Source organism: Penicillium crustosum (genome assembly GCF_028827405.1).
Source record: "Penicillium crustosum strain IBT 35664 chromosome Unknown utg000003l_segment0_segment0, whole genome shotgun sequence".
NCBI classification, from domain to species: domain Eukaryota; kingdom Fungi; phylum Ascomycota; class Eurotiomycetes; order Eurotiales; family Aspergillaceae; genus Penicillium; species Penicillium crustosum.
The window spans coordinates 371,804-393,664 of record NW_026623124.1 but is presented as its reverse complement, the minus strand read 5'-3'; the positions used below and the strand labels follow the sequence as shown (position 1 = coordinate 393,664).

At 47.7% G+C, this 21,861-nt stretch overlaps 9 protein-coding genes across 9 annotated transcripts; 4 read left to right on the top strand and 5 right to left on the bottom strand.

Annotated features, from left to right (window-relative positions):
• Positions 1-112: 112 nt before the first annotated feature.
• On the bottom strand, positions 113-2,055 carry N7487_007215 (MFS transporter; the record flags this gene model as incomplete). The annotated part of the gene is made up of 7 exons (XM_056874945.1): positions 113-345; positions 398-685; positions 742-1,112; positions 1,165-1,311; positions 1,371-1,687; positions 1,747-1,798; positions 1,865-2,055. 7 exons carry the CDS (start codon positions 2,053-2,055, stop codon positions 113-115), a joined length of 1,599 nt encoding a protein of 532 aa, XP_056727133.1.
• A 450-nt stretch (positions 2,056-2,505) lies between these two features.
• Positions 2,506-3,648, bottom strand: encD (Fe(2+)/2-oxoglutarate-dependent oxygenase encD; the record flags this gene model as incomplete). Its single annotated transcript, XM_056874944.1, has 3 exons — positions 2,506-2,844; positions 2,900-3,378; positions 3,423-3,648. 3 exons carry the CDS (start codon positions 3,646-3,648, stop codon positions 2,506-2,508), a joined length of 1,044 nt encoding a protein of 347 aa, XP_056727132.1.
• A 503-nt stretch (positions 3,649-4,151) lies between these two features.
• Positions 4,152-5,896, top strand: N7487_007213 (Major facilitator superfamily domain general substrate transporter; the record flags this gene model as incomplete). Its single annotated transcript, XM_056874943.1, has 6 exons — positions 4,152-4,295; positions 4,350-4,394; positions 4,450-4,615; positions 4,675-5,216; positions 5,263-5,654; positions 5,701-5,896. 6 exons carry the CDS (start codon positions 4,152-4,154, stop codon positions 5,894-5,896), a joined length of 1,485 nt encoding a protein of 494 aa, XP_056727131.1.
• A 686-nt stretch (positions 5,897-6,582) lies between these two features.
• On the top strand, positions 6,583-9,118 carry N7487_007212 (uncharacterized protein; the record flags this gene model as incomplete). Its single annotated transcript, XM_056874942.1, has 2 exons — positions 6,583-6,742; positions 6,792-9,118. 2 exons carry the CDS (start codon positions 6,583-6,585, stop codon positions 9,116-9,118), a joined length of 2,487 nt encoding a protein of 828 aa, XP_056727130.1.
• An 84-nt stretch (positions 9,119-9,202) lies between these two features.
• Positions 9,203-10,467, bottom strand: N7487_007211 (alkene reductase; the record flags this gene model as incomplete). The annotated part of the gene is made up of 3 exons (XM_056874941.1): positions 9,203-9,810; positions 9,859-10,189; positions 10,249-10,467. The coding sequence occupies 3 exons, from the start codon at positions 10,465-10,467 to the stop codon at positions 9,203-9,205; spliced, it is 1,158 nt and encodes a 385-aa protein (XP_056727129.1).
• An 868-nt stretch (positions 10,468-11,335) lies between these two features.
• Positions 11,336-12,322, bottom strand: N7487_007210 (uncharacterized protein; the record flags this gene model as incomplete). The annotated part of the gene is made up of 4 exons (XM_056874940.1): positions 11,336-11,402; positions 11,457-11,787; positions 11,848-11,972; positions 12,027-12,322. 4 exons carry the CDS (start codon positions 12,320-12,322, stop codon positions 11,336-11,338), a joined length of 819 nt encoding a protein of 272 aa, XP_056727128.1.
• A 1,098-nt stretch (positions 12,323-13,420) lies between these two features.
• Positions 13,421-16,585, bottom strand: N7487_007209 (Monooxygenase FAD-binding; the record flags this gene model as incomplete). Its single annotated transcript, XM_056874939.1, has 9 exons — positions 13,421-14,293; positions 14,348-15,067; positions 15,118-15,292; positions 15,342-15,426; positions 15,588-15,726; positions 15,774-15,830; positions 15,884-16,244; positions 16,296-16,458; positions 16,519-16,585. 9 exons carry the CDS (start codon positions 16,583-16,585, stop codon positions 13,421-13,423), a joined length of 2,640 nt encoding a protein of 879 aa, XP_056727127.1.
• Positions 16,586-16,790: 205 nt separating this feature from the next.
• Positions 16,791-18,354, top strand: N7487_007208 (uncharacterized protein; the record flags this gene model as incomplete). The annotated part of the gene is made up of 5 exons (XM_056874938.1): positions 16,791-17,496; positions 17,542-17,680; positions 17,730-17,876; positions 17,924-18,251; positions 18,298-18,354. 5 exons carry the CDS (start codon positions 16,791-16,793, stop codon positions 18,352-18,354), a joined length of 1,377 nt encoding a protein of 458 aa, XP_056727126.1.
• Positions 18,355-19,541: 1,187 nt separating this feature from the next.
• Positions 19,542-21,241, top strand: N7487_007207 (uncharacterized protein; the record flags this gene model as incomplete). The annotated part of the gene is made up of 4 exons (XM_056874937.1): positions 19,542-19,604; positions 19,715-20,838; positions 20,895-21,003; positions 21,053-21,241. The coding sequence occupies 4 exons, from the start codon at positions 19,542-19,544 to the stop codon at positions 21,239-21,241; spliced, it is 1,485 nt and encodes a 494-aa protein (XP_056727125.1).
• Between the last annotated feature and the right edge of the window lie 620 nt (positions 21,242-21,861).

The window sequence follows — 21,861 nt, the reverse complement described above, 5'->3', positions numbered from 1 at the left end:
TCCATACGTTCTAACCACAACTGACTAAACAAAATCGTAGTATAACCATCTGTCCAAATTCCAATCTATGATGGTACACACAAAATCGCAAAGGATCTCCTCAGCCTGTCCATTACAGCGCATCGTGACCATGTGTCTCGAAGGGCAATCCTAGACACAACACGCCGACAACAATCCACAATGCCGCACTCGCATAGATTGGCGCAGTAGTGAATCCAGTTTGTGATGAGATAATACTAGCAACAAGTCCTCCGAATCGAAGAAGGGCAGCCGCTGTTCCAGAACCTGTTCCACGATGAGGAGCTGGGAATGATTCCGGAGTGAACGCGTACATGATAGCGTATTCTGCAGTACTGATTAGCGATAGAGTTAAACACCAGGTTAAATAGTATCTTACCAAAGTTGGCCAGAAGGCTAGTAACGCAAGAGAATGCCAAGTCAGCCGATGGAGTGTTGACTCCAACATATGCGAATAGGAACACGCCTGTGACAACGGCTGAAATTCCCATCATCCATCTTCTGCCCATGCGGGTGTTTACCGATACTGCGGCAGATAATGGTCCGACTATTCCGACAGCTGATGTGATACAGTAGTTCCGATATGTTAGGGAGAGAGAAGATGTTTCTGTGAATTTAGTGGCCAGGTAGGATGGCAAGAAGGCGAAGAACAGCGGGTATGCAATTCCTAAATAACAGTGTGAGCAGCGATATCTTAACAATAAGTAAAATCATCCGACTTACCAACTGTCAACCAGATGGCCCAGATGATCAATGTCTGTCTTCCGAGCTTTTTACTTGCGAACAGCGCACGGTAGTGCTCTCCTTTAAATGCTTGCATGTTCTCTTTCACGATTTCCTTCGTTGTCATCCGCTTAGATTCTCCTTCTTCGCTAGGTATATTGCCAAACCGAGCATCGATTGCTTGCAGCATCTGAAGCGTCAGAGGTTCTGGTTTGCCATTTTGCTTAGCAACGTAATTGATGGCGTTGACCGCATCCTGGTCTCTTCCCTTGGAAAGGAGATATCGGGGGGTTTCGGGTAGTTTGAAAACGAAAATGCGAACAAAGGTAAACGTGAGGGCTAAACCACCTAGAGTGATGAGTGTGTATCTCCTAGTGGTTGACTGTTAGCGAGGAAATATGTTGTGGATCGTATAGTATTTACCATCCCATGTTCTGACTTCGAGAACAGGTTTCAGGGGTGGCGTCAGTTGGGCAACTGAAGTGGGCTAAGAATACCCAAGAAATCAAGGACACGATCAATTGGCTCAGATTCCACCATGCTGAGAGAGCCGTGAGAAGATATTGATGACTGGGAGCGTCTGAATTAGCGAGAGTCCAGAGTGATATGGCCAACCCAAGTGTTCTCACCTTCCTGGGACAAATTCTAGGAATATCATCGAGTCAACAGGAACATTTCCACCCGCGGCAGTTCCAATAACAGCCCAAAGTGCACTGAATGCGATGAAATTCATGGATCCAGCAGCGGCACAGAGGAAGATACCAGCAATGAGTAGTGTAGAATTGAAGGCCGGCTTACGTCCGATGAGATCACTGGACAGACCCCAGAACGAAGCACCCAGAATCAGCCCAACATAATACGCAACTGAACTGTAGCTGACTTGTACAATGCCGGAGAACTCTTGCTTAATAGGGGGTTGGACACTACCAATGCCTTGGGAAGCAAACTATCGAGATATATGTTAGGAAAAGGGGGTTTCAGGAGAAAAGGAGTGACATTGCATACATTATCCACTATCCATCCAAAACCAGTAACGACGAAGAGTTTCCATTGAAACCTGGTAGTGTCGTGTCAATATCTCAATGCCTCAAAGTAGTGCTCAAGATTTGAGAGGTGTCAATACCAGCCCATGCCAATTTCTTCCATGCATTTTCCAACCAACTCGGACTTCAAACGGTATGCCTTAGTGGTTGAGGATCCGTAGAAATCTTCAACCTCATAATCATCAATCGTCGTCAATTTAGCAACTTCATAGTCAGGAGTGCTACTCTCCGCCGGCTGACTCTGCTTCTTGTCGGATTGAATTTCGTCCATCTTGCAATTGATGATTTGGTGAGGAACTCTTTGCTCTCATTGCAGGCAGATCAGTGTCATATGTCGCTCTCTTTTAGGGCTACGATGTGCCTGCTAATCCGGTGATCTTGGCTGATAGTCCGTATAGTTCAGATTGATACGGATGGATCCGGTTACCAAGAGTGGAGAGAAAATAATATGCCATCCCACTCTTGGGATCCGGGGATGCCTTGGATCGAATAGCTTAGACCAGGCCGAGACTTACTTCGTGGCGCTAATGTACTTGGCACTTCTCGACTGATTAAGCGAACAAAAAAAAACATCATTATTCCGTTATCTTTCGAGTTGCGTGATGTAAACCATGCAAATACTGGGTTGACCATATTCTGTACTCGTTCTCGTGTTCAATCTTCTTCGGCACTGGATATCAAATACGTGGAATGATCTCAATGAATTTCAATATGAGTAATACTAAGCACCGACCGCCGCAACAGCCGGAATGACGTCTGCCTTCTTTACATCCAAATCCTTCTTGAATGCCTCAGCGCGGCCGTAGCTCTCCTTGTAAGACGCCGTAACCATATCCTGCACAGTAATAGGACCGTATTTGGCAGGTTCACCCTCTTCACGACAGTTAGGCAAGCACTCGCAGATGTAATCTGGGTTTCCACTGAAGAAGAACGGAATCGAGTATCTCTCTTTGCCGGATTTGTTAATCACGCGATGGGTGTTCGATTTATATTTGTCATTCGCCATGCGCATGAAGAGGTTGCCCAAATTCACCACATAGGCTCCGGGAACGGGTTTGACCTATCGATCTCTGTCAGAGAGTCAAGGTTAAGAACATATCTTGATTGTAACTTACATCCAACCATTGTCCCGATGGTGCATCTAGTACTTGCAGCCCATCGACCTCGTCTTGCAGAAGGAGAGTAATGCATCCAAAGTCCGTATGCGCTCCAATTCCCCGGTTCAATTTCTCGTCGGTGTCCTGTGGCTGCGCTGGATAGTGTAGGTATCGCATTGTCGCAACAGCTCCGTCTGTGAGAGGATCGAAGAAGCTTGATTCAACTCCCAATGTTTGAGCCAGGACCCCCAGAACATCCTTTGCAAGATCGAATGTAGCGTGGTAGTATTCCATAGTTGTTTTCTGGAATTCCTCCTTGTTGGGAACTGTAGGTGGCCATTGGTTGGGACCACTGTTCAACTTCTTTTCCAGATAGTAAGGGTGGTCTTCGGGGATTTCCTCGCCGATGTACAGGCCTTCTTTCAGTTCGGGGCCGGTGCCCACTTCCAGCATTTGCGATCGGAGGAGTTCGTAGCCCCTGTTGAATGTATTGAGGTCTATTCGGTTAGCAGAATTCGCGATGAGTGGGTAGGAATCTTACTCTTGTCAACTTTCAATTTTTCTTCCAAAGGAAGATCAAAAAAGCGCTTGGAGCAATCCATGACGCGACGCTGCAAGTCCAGCGGGACGCGGTGGCCGGTGATCTGGAAAAAGCCGTTGTAGTGGCAACATTTCCGAATCTCTTCGATCAACTTGGTTTTCGCATCACTATCCTTTCCGTAGAATGGAGAGAAATCCAAGATGGGCGGAGCTGTTGGTTGAGACATTCGGGTGAATAAACTGATGAGCTGTGATTGTGTTTGCTTGTACAGATCGCGTTGCGTTCAATATATTTCCTTGGAATTCAAAAAGAGTAACCCCAAGTCCGTTGACCTTCGCAGAGAAGTCCGACATCTCAACTCCAACTAATTTGCCTAATCCAGCTCTAGCTGGAGCTCTAGAATTTGCCATGAAGGATGGGGGTAGGGACAAGGATGCACCAAGGATGGGGGTTAACGGTTGATTAAGCTGCGATAAGGGCCCGTAGGCGTGCGGGGAAGACATGGGGATATCAAAGAACAAAAGTACAATTTATATCCTATCTGGAGAATATGGAGATATGGGATTGGTCATACTTGGACATGGCTTGTCGCACTGTTGTACTACACCTGTGAACGTGAACATCAAGGGGTCGGAATGCTATACGAGGGGATGTTTCTCAGTATAAGAACCCGGTCAATTGACCTCCTCGCTATATATTTGGAAATGTACAATTCAAAAATCAATTATGATGTCTGAAATAAAGCCCACCGCAATAGCAAAGGGGCCCGATGCTGAATTAAACATTGGCGAAAGCACTACGTATACAGACCCCGAGGCCGAGACGTCCTATGTTAGGAAGATTGATTTCATTGTGCTTCCAACGCTATGCTTGGTAAGTTTTCAAACTTGATTCATCAGGGTACATGAAATATTTGCTAATTTTGAGGCATGTTCGATCGCACAGATGTACTTTTTTGACTGTATGGATCGGGTAAGTGCTTAGATGAAGACATTATCTTTTCCAAATGCGCTAACTATCATCCCAGAGCAATTTGGCAAATGCAAAGACAGATGGCCTTGAAAAGGACTTGAATCTGAAGGGGAATGACTATTCTCTATTGATCCTCCTGTTCTATATCCCCTTTGGGTTATTTGATTTACCATGGAATCTTTTAATAAAGAGATTTTCAGGGAGGATTATGTTGTCTCTAAGTGAGATTTTTTCAGCCCTTTCACGATTGCCATGAGCTTTGCTGACATATATATGAAAGTGTCTATTGTGTGGGGAGTTCTAGCACTCTGCCAATGCGCCGCTAAGGATTTTGGTTCTCTACTTGCAATTCGCATTATATTAGGTGTTTTCGAAGCTGGTTTCTTTGCCGGAGCTACTTTTTATCTCACTTTGTTCTATACGCGCGGAGAAATGGGATTCCGCCTGGCTATCATGCAGTCATTCGCAGTTCTCGCGTCTGCCTTTAGTGGGCTTATCTCCTTTGGGGCATTCCAGATAAATGACCCGGCAGTCAAAGGATGGCAGTGGTTATTTATTATTGAAGGATCCATGACACTACTCACCGGAGTTGTGGCATTCTTCCTACTACCAGATGGGGCACAGAAAGCCTGGTTTCTGAGTGACAGAGAGAGGGCAGCAGCGACGGCACGTCTACTTCGGGATACTTCGTCGGAGGTGGATACCCCATTTGATCTAAAGTCTGCCTTTGAGTCGTGGAGCGACTGGAAATTCCCGGTGTGGTGTCTGATTACATTCACATATCCTGTTGCCTATGCAACTGCAATGAATTTCTTCCCGTTGGTAAGTATCGAACCCCATATCGTCAAGGGTTGGCTGACAATGGCAGATTGTTCAACGATTGGGATACTCTGTCATTAAGACTAATCTTTGGACGGTGGCACCTAATCTCGTCGGGGCAGTATTCCTGCTCTGTGTGGCGAAATCATCCGACTATTTCCGCGAAAGAACGCTCCATATTGTCTTTTCTTTGGCAGTGTCATTAGTCGGAATGATTATATTAATCGCGATTGACGTTCAGAGCAACAAGGGAGTAGCGTACTTTGCTTGTTTTCTAATGGCAGCAGGGTCATATATTCCATCGTGTCTCGTCCACGCATGGCACAACAATAACAACGTACACGAGAACTCACGAGCTGCCAATACGGGCTTTTTTGTGGGACTGGGCAATTTCGCTGGAGTACTGAGCGCCGGTACATTCCGAACTCAATATGCACCAAAGTGAGAAACTCTGCTCTCATATGAATAGGCATCGCTAATTGAATAGGTATCTCCCAACTCTCATCGCAACTTGCTGTTGCAATGCAGTCTGCATTGTCCTCGTTCTCGGATTGGGAGGCTGGATGCGTATGGAAAATCATCGCCGAGACAGCAAACAGGGGCTAAGATTGAGAGAGAACCAGACTGATACCAGTCAGTTCAAGGAGGGTGAAAAGAGTCCAGAGTGGAGATACTTCCCTTGATATTTTTGGACCGCCTATAACATTGCAAACTATCCCTAGCTGAGAGAAATCCATGTTTCGACTTAATTTTGTTATACATTTAACCATGTCTAATCTGTAAATTCACCTATATCGCGGTTCGCTGAGCGGTTTATATATTTTTTAACGCGTCCTTATGTTGTATATACTGAAGGGAGAGGCCTGATATTTTTATACCTTTAACGTGTACTATTTTTCTCATGTCTAGCTATATCCCTATAGCCAATTGTTACTTTTCTACTTCCAACACCCTAAAAAATCAACAAACAGATATATTAGATTACAAAGCTCTACATCACCAAGAACAGGGGCTCCACACGCGGTGAATTACCGTTTTCTGATTTAATCCAACTGTTGATACCATGAGGTTTACACCATAGCATCTTATGATGTCCCCTGGAATATTTGGAGAACACCCCCAACCTCCGCGATGTCCCGGCCCTAGTGGCAAATCGACGAGCTCTAAGTGGCCGACACATTCATTGGCGCTAAATGCTCTCGATAAGAGCTTTGCATATCTCATAAAAATCATACCAATCAGCCATTAGCGCGATGCCGTCCCCGCATTCTTATCAGTAGACATCGGGGTTTACTCCGAGGAAATTATTGGCAAAAAAAAACATTGAAGTAGGCAGGCAGATCTCGTTTCGCACATTAGCAAGTTAAACATGAAAAATCAGGAAAAGCACCCCTGTCAACACCCAGGTTGCACTAAGAGCTTCACGCGCGCGGAGCATCTGCGTCGCCATGCGCTCAACCACGAGCAGGCTCGAAATGGGTATACCTGCGAGCGTTGTTCTGTTCATTTCCAACGCTCCGATCTGCTAGGTAAGAAGAGCTCGGTTCGATGGTTAACATGGGGCTGATATGTGTCCAGCGCGACATATGGAGCGACACGAGAAACGGGATCTTGAAGCTGGAGGGCCCGGGCAGGGTACTTTGAAGACCAGAAAGAGGACCCGAAGAGCCGAGGATGGTTCTATCATTGTTCGTCCTTCGCAGCGACAACTGAGGACTGCGGCTGCAACCCGATCCCCTATCTCGGCAAATAGTTCGAGCCAGGAACCAGAGTTGCGGGAGGAGGAACAGTATTTCCACAATGGTGTCCCCTTGTCACCACCTGGCTCGGGTACTGACCCGACTTCAATTTCTATGGATGATACGGATCCTTTCCTGGCTTCTTTGGTGCCCGCTGGGCCTTTTGAGCAATATGTTGAGCCGATGCCTGGACAGTTCGATGCAGCGGATGGATCTTTTGGTGTAGAGTTGGATGGAATAGGGGATTATTTTGGAATGGACACTGGTAAGCATGACTCCAAGTGGTCGCTCATAATTCATATTCTGATTGCAGCAGCAACCGATTTCAACCTCCCATTTGCAGCAACTTCCAATTATAATTGGCTATTCGATGTTTCCTCGCTCGACGATGCTTTCCATCAATTCAACCTCCCACTCGGATTCGACACAGCTCCCATTTTGGAACAGTTCGATTCAAATCCTACAGAAGCAATGGAAAAATACGACGGTCCATCCGCCCTTCTCATGGCGTCAATCATGGACAGAGGTGAAGCATTTGGAGAAACCAACTCACCCGCAGTACCCAGTCTTCCAGACCTGGACTGGATGTCTGGTGCGGCGACACTAGACCCCAACCCGCGAACAAATCTACCGATAATATCCGAAGAAGCACGAAAGGGGATTCTAGGAATAGTGGCACACGCACATCCGACAAATATCGATGGACACCCCATGGTCCTTGACTCGCCACTTCTGACACTTCCTGCGCTCCAGTCATACTGCGATATGTTCTTCGATCGGTTCAACACGACCTACCCGCTGATCCACCAGCATACGTTTGATCCCAGCACCGCACCACCAGTTTTCCTCGCGTCAATTCTCTTTATGGGCGCGACATACGGCTCCCGTGAGGCCCATCAATTAGCAGTGGAGGTCCACGATGTCCTGCGAAGCCAGCTCTTATGCCATCCGGATTTCTCACCGCAGGCTGACCTATGGGTTTTGCAAGCCATGCTCCTGATAGATTGTTTTGGCAAGATGCGAGCTGGACCAAAGCAGCGAGAGCGTGCCCAGTTGTTCCACTGTGTGTTGATTAAAATGATCAGGCGTAGCAACTGCTGTGGTATACGCGACTTGTCTAAACTGAATCAGTCAGGGGATTTGGATCAAGTCTGGCGACAAGCTATGGAGGAAGAACAGCGTAAGCGGGTAGCCATACATTGCTTTATGTGGGATACGCAGCACGCAGTGCTATTCTCTCAATCGCTGTGTATGTCTGCCTTCGAGATCAGATCTTCATTGCCCTGTGGTCCTGCGGTGTGGGATGCTGCTTCCGCTCGAGAGTGGTCACAGCACGCCTTCCGTGAAGAGAATCGCCCCTTCCTTACTGTTCTGAAGGGGTACATTACACCGGCGGCTGTTGCCAGACCTCGAGATCTGAATGTCTTTGCGCGAATCGTCGTGCTACACGGGTTAATGTCTGTGTCCGCGGACCTGAAACGTCGCGATCAAACAACCCTACGGTCGGAGACCCCGGAGCGTGTCGGAGCTTGGACGCCGCGTATGGGTCGGTCTTATGATCTGTGGAAGGTCGATTTCGACGCCGATTGCCTTGCTATTAAACTCGCTCAAACTGCTAGTCCTCGGCAATTCACAGGGCTCAAGATCTCCGGGTATGCCCTTTACCATGCAGCATATCTGGCATTGAATGTCGAGGTTCTCGATTTGCAGATCGTTGCCGGCGCGTGCCAGATCCTGGGACGTACAGTGACCGAGGCCGATCAGGCACGGTCGCTGAGGAACATTACGAGATGGCTTCAGGAAGAATCCGGACCATCATGTACGACTGCGCGACAAGCGGCATCTTTACTCCAAGACGCCGTGTTGAGTCTTCATGACTGGGACCAGGCTGATTCCTTCCACTTCCCTTGGTGTTTGTATCTCTGCACGTTAGCCTGCTGGGTTTTCCATCGTGGGCCCAATCTCACCTCTGACGAGAACCGGGTCAACACCGATCTATCTTCATTGATCGTGATGCTAACTAATTGTCCCAGTTTAGCGGAGCTAGCAGCGTTATCTGGGAAGTATTGTCCTCGCCCTCTCGCCGCGGCTATGGCTAAACAACTAGCAACAGTCCGATGGGCCGTTGTTCACGATGCTATGAAAGTTTTGATGAGATTGTCATGATAGTCTTTGTATTTGATAGTCAATATGTAGTATATCCAATCCGACATGTTGATCTGAACAAGTGTCCGCTATCTATGTCTATATTTATTTGGTATAGAAAGGATAATCGGTGTAACCTTTCTCGGCAGGATCAGCACCATAGAATGTTGTGCGATCATAAGGAGTCAAAGGCAAACCCTCCTTCAGGCGACGCGGCAGATCAGGGTTCGAGATGAAATAACGACCAAACACGACAGCATCCGCGCCATCGGCCGCAAGCTTAGAACCCGCATTTTCAGCATTGAAGCTTCCAGCTGCCAGGAGAGAGATGCCAGACTTCTTCAGGGTCGGCCGGAACACATCCAGTGACGGCTTATCCGAGGCAAGGGAGTCAATCTTGGCCGCTTCATCCATAACCTCGTCGAAACGAGGCTCAACCATGTGCACATATGCGGGCCGCGATTCCTCAGGAAGTCCAGCAATCAGCGAACACAGGGCAAGCCAATTGGCATTGGGGTTTGAATCCCGTGTGTCCTGGAAATAATTGTAGGGCGACAGACGGATGCCGACGCGGTCAGCTCCGATTTCGGCACTGACTGCTTTGAGGACTTCAAGGACGATGCGAGATCGCTTTTCGATGCTGCCACCGTATTCGTCGGTGCGGGTGTTGACATTGTCGTGGAGGAATTGGTCAAGAAGATATCCATTGGCACCTGGTTTGTTAGTTATAGCACATGGAATAAGACCGAAAGGATTCTTACCGTGAACCTCAACGCCATCAAATCCGGCCTCACGGGCTCGCTTTGCTGCACCAGCGTACTCCTTCACTGTATCTTGGATTTCCCCGATAGTCATGGCACGGGGTGGTGAAGCAGCGTACTCAGATCCATCAAGTGCGTTTCCGCTGATTGGGATCTCACTGGCTCCAAGAACTTCCTTTCCTTCAATGAAAGAGGAAACAGTGGCACGGCCAACATTCCACAGCTGACAGTATATATAACCACCCTTAGCATGCACGGCATCGGTAACCTTCTTCCAGCCAGCAATCTGCGAGGAAGTAAAGATACCTGGGACACCTGGGTATCCAGCAGCCTGAGAATGTTAGTTCACTAAACTAATGAAACCACTCAAATGGAAGAGAATTCACATACATGTCTGCTAATTGGAGTCGCCTCGGTCAACATAAACCCTCCCTCCGAAGCTCGCTGCGAGTAGTACTCGACATTAAGCTCATTGGGAACGTATACACCCTCAGACTCCTTGCTCGCTCTCATCCGCGTCAAGGGCGCCAAAATGACGCGGTGCTTAAGAGACAGAGCGCCCAGACGGACGGACTCGAACAAAGGATCGTTGATTGCGATTGAGCCCATTTTACAAGGATATATTGATTTTATGATTCGCCCATTTTGGCTTTGGCTAGGGTGGTATATATAGCTTGGAGGGGTATTCCATTTTTGTTTCCATTCTTGACCTTTCCATTCAAAGTGGGATGAGGGTTGAGGGTGTGTTGATCGACAATCAAAGAAGCAGGTTAACCCCCACTGTGAGCTCCCCCCCCCTCGAACACACGCAGGTGGGGCGTTCCTGTTTGAGCTACCGACTTTATGAGGGCAGGCTGGGCTGAGTACATGTCAGCACGACTCAGATCAGTCACGTGCAGAGCGCCTGATGCTCAATGCTCATTGGATGCTCAGTGATTACTCAGTGATCCTCAGTATCAGCAGACTATACCTGAAAGGGATTAGCCCTATTGGGTTGTTTATACTTAGTTCGTTGATGATATTGCTAGATCTAGAACCGGCTTCTTTAGGATTAGCCGTGCTCAAGCTGTGGGCTAGGTTGTTTAGAACAAATACCCAGTGCCCGTTTATCAATGTTCTTAGAAAGAGCTTGGAAGAATGATATTATTCTTTTTTTTTTGGCGTTTTAATACACTGAGACTTGTTCGAATATAATATGTTTATGATTTGATCAGGACCAAGTAATCATGTTTCTTCCTGTCCTGGGGCTTCCGAGCTCGTCACGGTTATGGATTTCGATGTGATTATTGCTAGCTCATCCGTATTGACGCTTGGCGGGTTCGGACACTTGTCCAGAAATTGAATCATTATAGGGCTAATGATACAGATCTAAGAATGGCTTCGTGTCACCGGTGAGCGAGCTCTGACCGATTTGCAATAAATGTGTTACGACCCATGAGACCCCGAGAACAGACCACTTGTCAACGCTGATCGATTTTCATGCCAGGTTGATCTGCAAACCGAGGGTCGAGTTCATCACCGCATTTCCGTAGAAGAACTCCGTGCTGTTAAAATCGATTAGTGGATGTAGACCGACGACAAGGACAGGCAATACATACCCAGCATTGCCGACATTGACATATGTGGACTCGGTAAAGATGCCCAGATTGGCAAGAGCGAGTAGCCAGTCCTTCAAATCGCCAGAGAAAGAGCCCTCAAACTGCTTGGTGGGCATTAGGGTGCTGACCGTTATCCCGGTGTCAGTATTGACGTCTTCGTACAGCGTCCACGAGGTCCCGAAGAGGTTGTCAATCGTGGCAGCTGGCCCATTGGTCCAGCCGATGGGGAGTTGGCCACCCTCGTACTGCAGCCACAGCATGAGCTCGTGCGAGGAGGACGACGTTGAGTCACCTTTGATATCATTGGTCATAAAGTCGAAGCAAATATTTCCTACTCGGATGAATGATCAATATAGAGAACGGGTTTGGGTACTGGGGGGGGGGTTCACACCCTTGAAATCAGTGGTGTTAGTACGCGTCCAGCTGTAGGTCGCTGGGATGGACTCGATAACGGATAGTTTGGTCTCGAGGTTCTGGGTCAGACCGACAAAGGAGTACCCTTTAGGGACGTTGTTCCTACAGTATATTCTTGGTCAGTCCCTGATATCGACGCAGAGTCAGTAACCTTACGTGCTCTCGACATAGTCGATGTTGGTTACACTGCTCCAGAGTACCTCCTCTGTACCGTTGTCGCTTGTGGTGACCCCATCATAATTTGTACATTGCGTGCCGACCATCCGAGCAGCATTGTACAGCATGTTGTAGACAATCCATGGCGTATTTGGAAGAATAAGGTTGGCGTAGTCTCCGCAAAGATCAGTGGGAGATTGAGCCCGAGAAGAAAGATCATTCAGTGCCGGAAGGGCGGAAACAGCATGGGTCAAGGACAGAGCCGCCAGGGCAAGAGACTGTCTGAAAAAAACCATGGTGAGATAATGCAATCTCCGAGACCAGCGGAGTGAGTTAATTGAAAGGACAGTATGAAGATGAGGTAGAGTACCAAACAGATCCTAGGTCTAGTTCTTCAGGGGAACTTTTTATCTTATAAATCGTAGCTCTTGTCCTTGACGATGTGGGGTTGATCTAGTTCTAACACCTAAGTGGGCCCTGTAAGCAAAGGCAATAGTAATGTGAAACTACGGATCGAAAACCCCTGTAACACACTTTAATTAAGAAGAACCTGCGAGGTGTATTATTATGGAAGGATTTTCTAGCCATCGAAAAGTCATTTAGTTACGGAAAGTAGAAGGATTGATTAATTAAACCCGAGAGACTACGGAGTGAATATTCACCACTCTTCTAGTAGGATCCAGAAGACCTCCTTACGGAGATTAGAGGAGCTGAACTCAGAAATTGAATGCTATCGGTAATGCGCGAAGGGTGCAACAGGCTGGGCGACCGAGTACCCATACGTTTGGATAGGGGTTTCTGGGCGTTCAACTTCTCCCTAGCTCCCTAGTCTGACTGACTCTACTCATGGTCAAACATTTGTTAGCAGTGTGGATTTCAAATAGATCTGACCTTTGCTTGTTGAGATTTTCTTTTTGTTGAGGTGCGACTGACAAGTTTGGAGGACTTAGGCTCATAGGATGTATGTCTCCACCTGCCTTTTAGGATGACGATCTTGTTGATTGTGATAAATCTGGGGTTTATGAGATCGGATTGCTAATTACTCTCTTTGGACTAGTCATGTTTATGGTGTCGATGTCAACGATGGGTACACAAAGAAACACCGGGGAGTTGGAAGACACTGTTCAAAATATATATCTGCATGTTGAACAGTATCCTGAAATCGTTATTTCACATACCACCACAGAATTGTATGAATGTGAAGAACACACTGACTTGAACTATACTATTAGAACAAACAAGAACTACTAGACAGAAAGAAAGGTTGAAAAGAAAGCACCATTATCATAATTTTGGAGATCGGGTTTGAAGAAACCCAGTTATCCAATGTGTAACTAACTCCATTTGTCTTGTAATTTCTCAAAACACATTCAACAAAGTAATTTAATAAAATATTACACCATGAAAGAGAAATAATGCTGCAACCGTTCCCCAATGACACCCACTTGTTCGGCATCCCAAGTATCAATAGCTCCAACATATCCATCGGGCCTCACTACAGCGATTCCGATCTTCTCCTGTTTCAAATCACCAAACCACTTCTCCGTACAACTTGGCCCTCCAATATTGTCCACATACAAGGTCCACCGACTAGTCTGCAGTATCTCCGGTAGATCGACAATCTCAAACTCGGACTGAGCAGACTGAGTGACCATCGCAAAAGTAAAAGCATTGGAGACAGCCGTGTAGCGCTGAACCTGAAGGAATTCATCTGATGGGGAATGCCCCCTTGGATGCTTGGTATATGACTGATTTGCTGTCACGCTGACACCGGCAAGAACAGACTGCAATTGTTGACAGATATTTTCAAGTGATGCTTGCGAGCGAGAAACATTCGGCACGAAAATATAGATTTTGAACTGGCCCAAAAGAGGAATATCCAACTGAATGTCGACCGGGTTAGCGTCAATATAGCGGGTGACTTTAGCTGGGAGTTGGAGCATTCCGGGTTGGAGGCGGGATGGGGTGGTCGGAGCTTGTGTCAACATTCCTGGACCATATTCGGCCCCGAGGCCGGATATAAATCGAATGTTGTCATCGAAGTTCTTGGCTAGTTCTGCGTCGCCTGCCGCGAAGGCTTTGCAGTGCTCTACGTCGAAGTTGATGAGGTCGTATGCGATCTTTTGTCTTTCTTCTTCGTAGGTCTGTAGTAAGGATGGTTTGGCCAGTCCTCGGACTAGGAGGTTGAGCTTCCATGCGAGGTTGAAGCTGTCGTGCATACTGGTGTTGGCACCTTGGGCTGCAAGAGCGGAGTGACAGTGACCGGCCTGTGTATTGATTAGATTATGGGCGACATGAGTTTGAAATCGAGTTCGACATACATCACCGGCAATAAATATCTGAGCTTCTGAATCCATGAAGCGTTTCGCAACCCGTTGACCCACAACATATGTTCCGAACCACTCCACTGTCTTCCATTCTAGGGTGAATGGATGCATTGCCTCTCTGGCACGGCTCATGACATACTCAGTGGTGGCTTTTGATTTTTCTACTCGCTCCCCGTCGGTGGAACTTAACTCAACGTATAATCGAGTCATGCCTTTTTCACGTGGAATCCACAAGATCGAACCTGCGGAATGAGACCGTAACGCGACTTTGCTCCATAGATCAGGGAAGTCGGTATCAATCACGCCTACATTATTAGCCAGATTCTCGTCAACAGATAGGATAAACGCACCATCTAGCACTCCCCATGCCGCGTTTGTTAATTCTCCCTCAAGCTCAGCATTTGGAATAAACGATCTGACTTTAGACCGAGCTCCATCGCATCCAACCAGATAATCCGCCCTGATCTTGCAAGGTGTATTTGTAGTAACATCCTCATACAAGATATCCAGTTGTCTCGTCCCATCCACACGCGCACAAGATACAAACTTGCTATTACGAGTGACGAACACCCCCCGTGCCTCCATATCATCTATCATGACCTCTTCAACCATTCCTTGGTGGGCTAACAGAATGTATGGATCGGAAGCACCAACGTGCTCGGGGTAGTGGATTTTGCGACCAGTGCGTTTGAGGGACTCGGTGGCGGTTGATTCCTGGTATTTTGTTAGGCAGATCCAACACCAGCAATTGATTCGCAACGTACCCAGAAAGAAATATCGTAAACTCGAGCTCCATTCTTCAGCAATGGATCCGCCAATCCGAGTTGTCTGAATGTCTCGATGGTCTTGGGTTGCATTCCATCGGCCTTGCCTGTGGATGTCTTGTCCGGACGATCGTCGAGAATCACCACGGCAATCCCAAAGCGAACAAGATTACATCTTCGAAGCTGTTAGCACCCGCTCCAATTGATGGAGGAATTTGACATACGCTAGCATCAACCCCGAGGGTCCTGCGCCCACCACCACAACGGTAGTGGTGGCATCGACAGGGCCAATTCTGTACCCTTCGTGGTCTGCACTTGGAGACATTATTGAGATTCAATTTGTATTTGTTGATTGACTTGATAAATTTCTTAATCCTTTTCTATCTTCTCTATTTATTCAAATTGTTCAAATCCATGCGGGGGAAAACCCCCACTCTTCACAGGTGTTTATCACCATCGTGTCACCCCACCGTCCACAACAATGTCCGACCCAGTCATGTACGAACTCGCGTCACTTGCGAGGAATACACACGCCCCCATGATATCTTCTGGTTCGGCAATTCGGCCGTTCATGGCCTCGGACTTCCAGCCGTCGAGGAGATGGGGGAACTGGCCATTAGCGCGTATCGGAGTACTCTGCTTGGGTGGGGACTTACTGAAGCTGTCATTTCTGTCTTCACGTATCCCGGAGAGATGGAATTGACTCGAATACCCTGTCGCGTGAGTTAGTGATATTCCTTGAAATTTGCGTTGCGATCCATCTCACATATTCAGCCACCTCTTTTGCGATCGCAGGACACATCGATCTCACTGCGCCTTTTGTGCCACAATAGGCGGAACATAGCTGGCTGCGCACAGCGATATGGCTTGCCATACTGGCCACTAAAATAATGCTCCCGTGTTTTGTCTTGTTCGCAATCATCTGCTTGGCTGCGAGCTGCGCAGTGAAGTAAAGTCCGAGGACGTTGATAGATAGTAGATCCTGATGATCCTTGTAGGTAAATTCGAGGAATGGAAGGTGGCGGTTAATACCGGCGCATGGGACGCATATGTCAAGAGCATTGTCAAAATCTTTCTGGAAACTGGCGAAGCCTTCTTCTAACGATTCCTGGGATGAGACGTCGACCCTGCTGTTGTTAGTGATTGAACCCTGAATGAATAATATTGAATCCACCCACTTGTAATACGCAGTTCGGACACCGCAATCCTTCTCAATTGCATGGAATCCTTCCTCAGGTGGAACAACATCAAAGACAGCTACATCGGCGCCAGCCTCGGCGAGTCCCCGCGCAAAGGCCAACCCGCAACCCCGAGCACCACCCGTCACCAGTGCCGTTCGCCCTTTCAAAGAAAACTGGCTCGGTTAGCTCGGATTCTCAAAAGAAAAGTGGGAGCACTCACTCTCGACATATCGTAGTGTAGCTGAATACCGTTTTGCTGTGTAGTGAAGCCCTTTCCACTCAGACATTCGTGCCTTTTAAGCTATCGGATAGTGGCATACCCGAACTAAGCTAACCCCCATCTTTGTCCATAGTTGGAGTCAAGTGAAGTAAAGATGGAGGGACCATCTCCGATGTGCCTATCTATCATAAGTAGTCCTGTACCACAGGATATCGGACGGTATTCAACAATCGAAACATCCCTCATCTGGGTTCTGTTACACACTGATCACAATGGCCCCTCCAATCTCCATCAAAGAGCAAGAAGTCCGCTCTCCATCATGTCAACTAAAGATCGTCATCGTCGGCGCGGGCCTTGCGGGTCTTGGGTCTGCGATCAGTTGTGCGCTCGCTGGACATGAAGTCCAGGTCCTCGAAGCGACACGAGAAATCAGAGAAGTCGGCGCTGGTATCCAGATTCTACCCAACAGCTCGCGTGTACTCCAACATTGGGGTCTTGAAAAGGCTCTTACGCCACACATGACGATTCCTCGGGTCTGCAATTTCCTGGGATGGAAGGGCAATCACATTTCGTCCTTGGACTTCCACGCATCGGAGAGTAACTACCCGGGAACTTGGTATCGCGACTTCCACCGTGCGGATTTACAACAATGTCTGGTCAAAAGAGCGCTCGAGTTGGGGGTCAATATTACCTGCAATGCTCGTGTAACGGATGTGACCGTGAGCGAAGATGGGACCACAGCTACTGCTACCGCAGCGGATGGGAGGCAATGGATTGGAGATCTTGTCATTGGGGCGGATGGAGTGTTTGGAAAATTGACGGAGGGATTACTGGGTCGAGTCGACCCTCCGGTGAAGACTGGAGATCTCGCATACCGCTTGCTGTTGTCAACGGAAGAGATGCGGAAGGATCCTGATCTTGCGGAATTGGTGACAGATCCCCAGGTCAACTACTGGTTGGGTCCGGATGCTCACGCAGGTGTGTTCTTCTCTTCATCCCATGGGTGCATTACTAATTATGTAGTGAATTATGTCCTTCGAGGCGGAGAGCTGTTCAACATGGTACTACTTGTCCCCGACGATATCCCAGAAGAATCATTGGCATCGACCATCGAAGGAAATGTGGAAGAGATGTGTGCTTTGTTCAAAGACTGGGATCCTCGGTACGCTCTATACTTCCCCTCAACCGCGAGTACATACTGACAAGCACAGCATCCCCAAACTCTTGAAGCTCTGTGAGTCTGTCCAGAAATGGCGACTTTGTATCCGATTCGGAGACTTTGATTGGACCCACCCATCCGGGGCGTTTGTGATGCTGGGCGATGCAGTCCACGCTACATTGCCGTACTTGGCCTCTGGGTATGATTCTAATTATTCTTAAATTTTACATTAGCTAACAGTTGTAGTGCTGGAATGTCCTTCGAGGATGGAGCAGTTCTAGGCGAATGCCTCTCTCGACTACCGAATAGCCCCGGCATCTCCAAGACCTCAGCCGAGTTCCTGACTGCAAAGCAACAAGCTCTTGCTATCTTCCAAGAGTGTCGTAAGCAGCGAACGAAGATGATTGTCGAGCGGGGAAATATCCAACAGTATCTTTATCACCTCCATGACGGCGATGAACAGGAAGAAAGAGATCGCAAGATGCAGATGGTTCCCACGCCCGAGGGAGAAGCATTGGCTTGGCGAGATCCCGGTTTGGCACCTAAATTGCTGGGATATGACCACATTGCAGACGTATGTATTCTTTTCTCTGGTTCTGGACTTCACTAACTGTACTCAGGTCGATCGTCGGTGGGGCAAATCAATAGGAACTAGCGTCGTTGAGTCGAGACTATAGATATTTGAAATTACATATTTTAGCTCGTTTAAAGTCAGTACAGCATACGCAGCAGTATGTATAATATACAGATCATCTGTTATAGTTCGATTTTGACTCGCATCAATAAGTTGCAGAAGATTCTTGGGGAAAGACGCCTTCAGGTCGGCTAGATGCAGGCTCGGAATTTCCAGAGGAAGTGGGTAGATAGTCCAAACTTAAGTTCCATCCTTTCTGGCCAACAGTGACAGCGACTAAGCGTCTACTTAGATCATAACTCACTTACTAAGTGCCGAACACCAACTTCTTACGCTTGGACTTAGTCTTTGTTTAGTTGGCGTATTGATTAATCTTTGCTTCAAATCGATTTCATTTCATCTCATTTGCGTAACGTACCCAGGTCATGTACAATAAAGACATAGAGGATGGATACTCAAGTAAATAGGTTTCAACGCCATAACAGCAGAAACCAGAAACCAGAAACCAATCAAGACAGTACACCAAATGATGTTGAGCAGAATGAAGGAGGGAATGACGGTCCAACGACGGTTTCATGCTACCGGCTCGAGAATGATTCGGCCGAATTCATGCATATTCGGACCAAATGGTTTGGTCACAAGGAAGGCATCGGTGTTTCCCCCATCCCCCAGACAATCATACTATCCACTCTCAAACGGCACAAACGCAATGAAGACCTCGGGGCGGTCTTGTGAAAAGTGATCGCAACAAAGAACGCGCTGTAGGTCAGAATCTCGAATACCACTACAACCCCAGAGATCAACCGGCAACGGTTTAGTGCCGGCACACGTTATCTACGTCGCCTTAAAATCGCAACTAGTATACCCATTGTCCTTATTTTAAAGTCATTTGTGTGAATTTCGTGTATTTAATCCACGGGTCGTACAATAAGTTGAAATCAAATATATAAAATGACGAGGTTGGGCGTTGCTACATATGTCATCGGAGTCCGCGGGACCCGAGGGAGGCCACTCTTATTTTAAGGTAGGGATGTGCATTCTCCATCTTCACCTTTTGACTGGTGCCTTCGGGACCCGCGGGAAGCCAACACGGCTCAGGGTTCCTGATACAGGGGCTTGGCGGGTTCCTATGACGAAAGATTCCCTAAGGGGCTTGTTCCTGCCCTCTTCTAACTAACATCGATTGTTTCTCATCAATTGCAGCGAAACAGATGTATCAAAGTGCCTAGAATGACTCGGAAAGAAACCAGTGATGTCACTCTTGACAGTGACATTAATTTCATACAGACACCGGTACCTAAGGCCTCGGCTTTCGCAACAACTGAAAGCTGTGGAATTCCCCCTGACAAATGTCAGTCTCTCAATAATCTTAGCCTTGCCCGATCAATTGCTAATATTTTTAGTCACCTGCCATTCACAATCCTCCTCTGCCGGCGGAAGGTCCTGGCAATGAGAGCTTTTCCAATGTCGTGTTGATCAGCGCCCTCCTGGGGGTTCCAGCTCTCCTAGCCTACATACTGGGCGGAGGTATGAAAACGACACTATTCCTCAGTCTCATTACCGGTTTGCCGGTCCTCATTGGGTTCTGGGCTTGGAAATCCACCTCTAGTCCTCGCATCAATGATAAGGTGAAACTGCCGGGTCGACCCATAGAGCACTATGTGACATTCAAAAACGAGGCCGATCGTGCGAAATGGAATGGAGGGAAACGCGTCCCTATGCAGACCTTCTGCGAATTGTACCTGGATGGCGCGGTGGATTTTAACGGGGATTGTTTGGACATTATGGAATATCGACACGATTGGGCCCACTTCGGATTTACCTGGGACCTGTTCAAATTCATTTTTCTGACCTTCGCAAGGGATGTGTTATTTCATACTAAGTCACAAGATGAAGAGCAGATCCGTCCAAATTACGACCGCGGTAATGATCACTACGCCTGGTTCCTCGGTCCCCGCATGATCTACACCTCCGGTATCATATCCGACACAGAGCGAGAGGAAACCCTGGAGGAAATGCAGGACAACAAGATGGCCATTGTTTGTGAAAAGCTCGCACTCAAGAAAGGCGAAACAATGCTGGATATTGGCTGTGGGTGGGGAACATTGGCGAGGTTTGCGAGTCTCAACTACGGAGCAAATGTGACAGGTCTCACTATTGCACGACACCAGACCGCATGGGGAAATGACGCTCTCCGAAAGGCTGGTGTCCCGGAGTCCCAAAGCCGTATCCTATGCATGGATTACCGTGACATTCCCCATATGAAGTATGATAAGATCACCCAGCTGGAGATGGGCGAGCATGTTGGTATCCGGAAATTGACCGGCTTCTTCCGCCAATGCTATGATATGCTACAAGATGACGGTGCCATGTATGTGCAGCTATCTGGTCTCCGGCAGGCATGGCAGTATGAGGACTTCATCTGGGGTTTGTATTTGAATAAATACATCTTCCGTGGCGCAGATGCTTCTACGCCCCTTTGGAATTACGTGAGATCACTGGAGCGAGCTGGATTTGAAATCAAAGGGTGAGTCCTAGAAGTATTCAAACTGTTGTGGCGGCACTAACCATGAATATCAATAGTGTTGACACCGTTGGGGTCCATTATTCCGGAACACTTTGGAGATGGTACCGCAACTGGCTCGGCAATACTGATACAATCAAGGCCAAATATGGCCAGCGATGGTTCAGAGTGAGATTCCTCCTACATCTTACGCCAATATTTATCTAACCTGAAATAGATTTGGGAGCTCTTCCTAGCCTGGTCAGTCATCGCCTCTCGCCAAGGGAGCGCCACTTGTTTCCAAATTCTGGTTGTCAAGAATTTGAACTCAACTCATCGTGTCAATGGAATCGCATCCCAGTTCGGGTTGTCTGCTGCACTTGAATCTAGCAGAAAGGCCGGAAAGTCGAAGCTGCAGACAGTGTGAGTGAAGCAGAGTCCGGTCGGCCGGGCCATTCTGGTAACAAAATATCCGAACCACGCCGTGTAGCAGGGCAATGGCCCTACATAGCACTTCAAGTACACGTATTATTCTCACGGACTGATATGTCTTGAGTGGACATAGGGCAAACCATACATGTTACCCCTGTGTTATGATATACTCACGTACTGAATCAACACTAAGAGTCATATCAACTTGTGGTGCGCGAGGAACAAAAGCGTAAATCAACGATGATGTGACCCAAAATATGTCTGCAGTAAGCTGGCCTGGAGGGGTCGGAGTCGGCACACTGAATGCTGGCACTGGAACAATACCAACATAGCAAATCCCAACCCAGGGTTGCTATTGACACTCATTCATGTGATTGTAGTCTATTATATCTGTAGTACAAAACTTTAGGATATCCGTAGGAACTATAGGTCCTATAGGATCTCCAACCAGGTTGCCGACTATAAATTCAAGCAGAATATCCATATTCTTTTTCGGGACAAAGGCAGCTGCAGTCGCCCATCGTGTCGATCCCCATAGAGCGGGGTATAATTTCTCGGCGAAAACCGATGGTACAAGAGTGCCACTAGGAGTTCCTCCCCCGTGTGTCTTTGGTA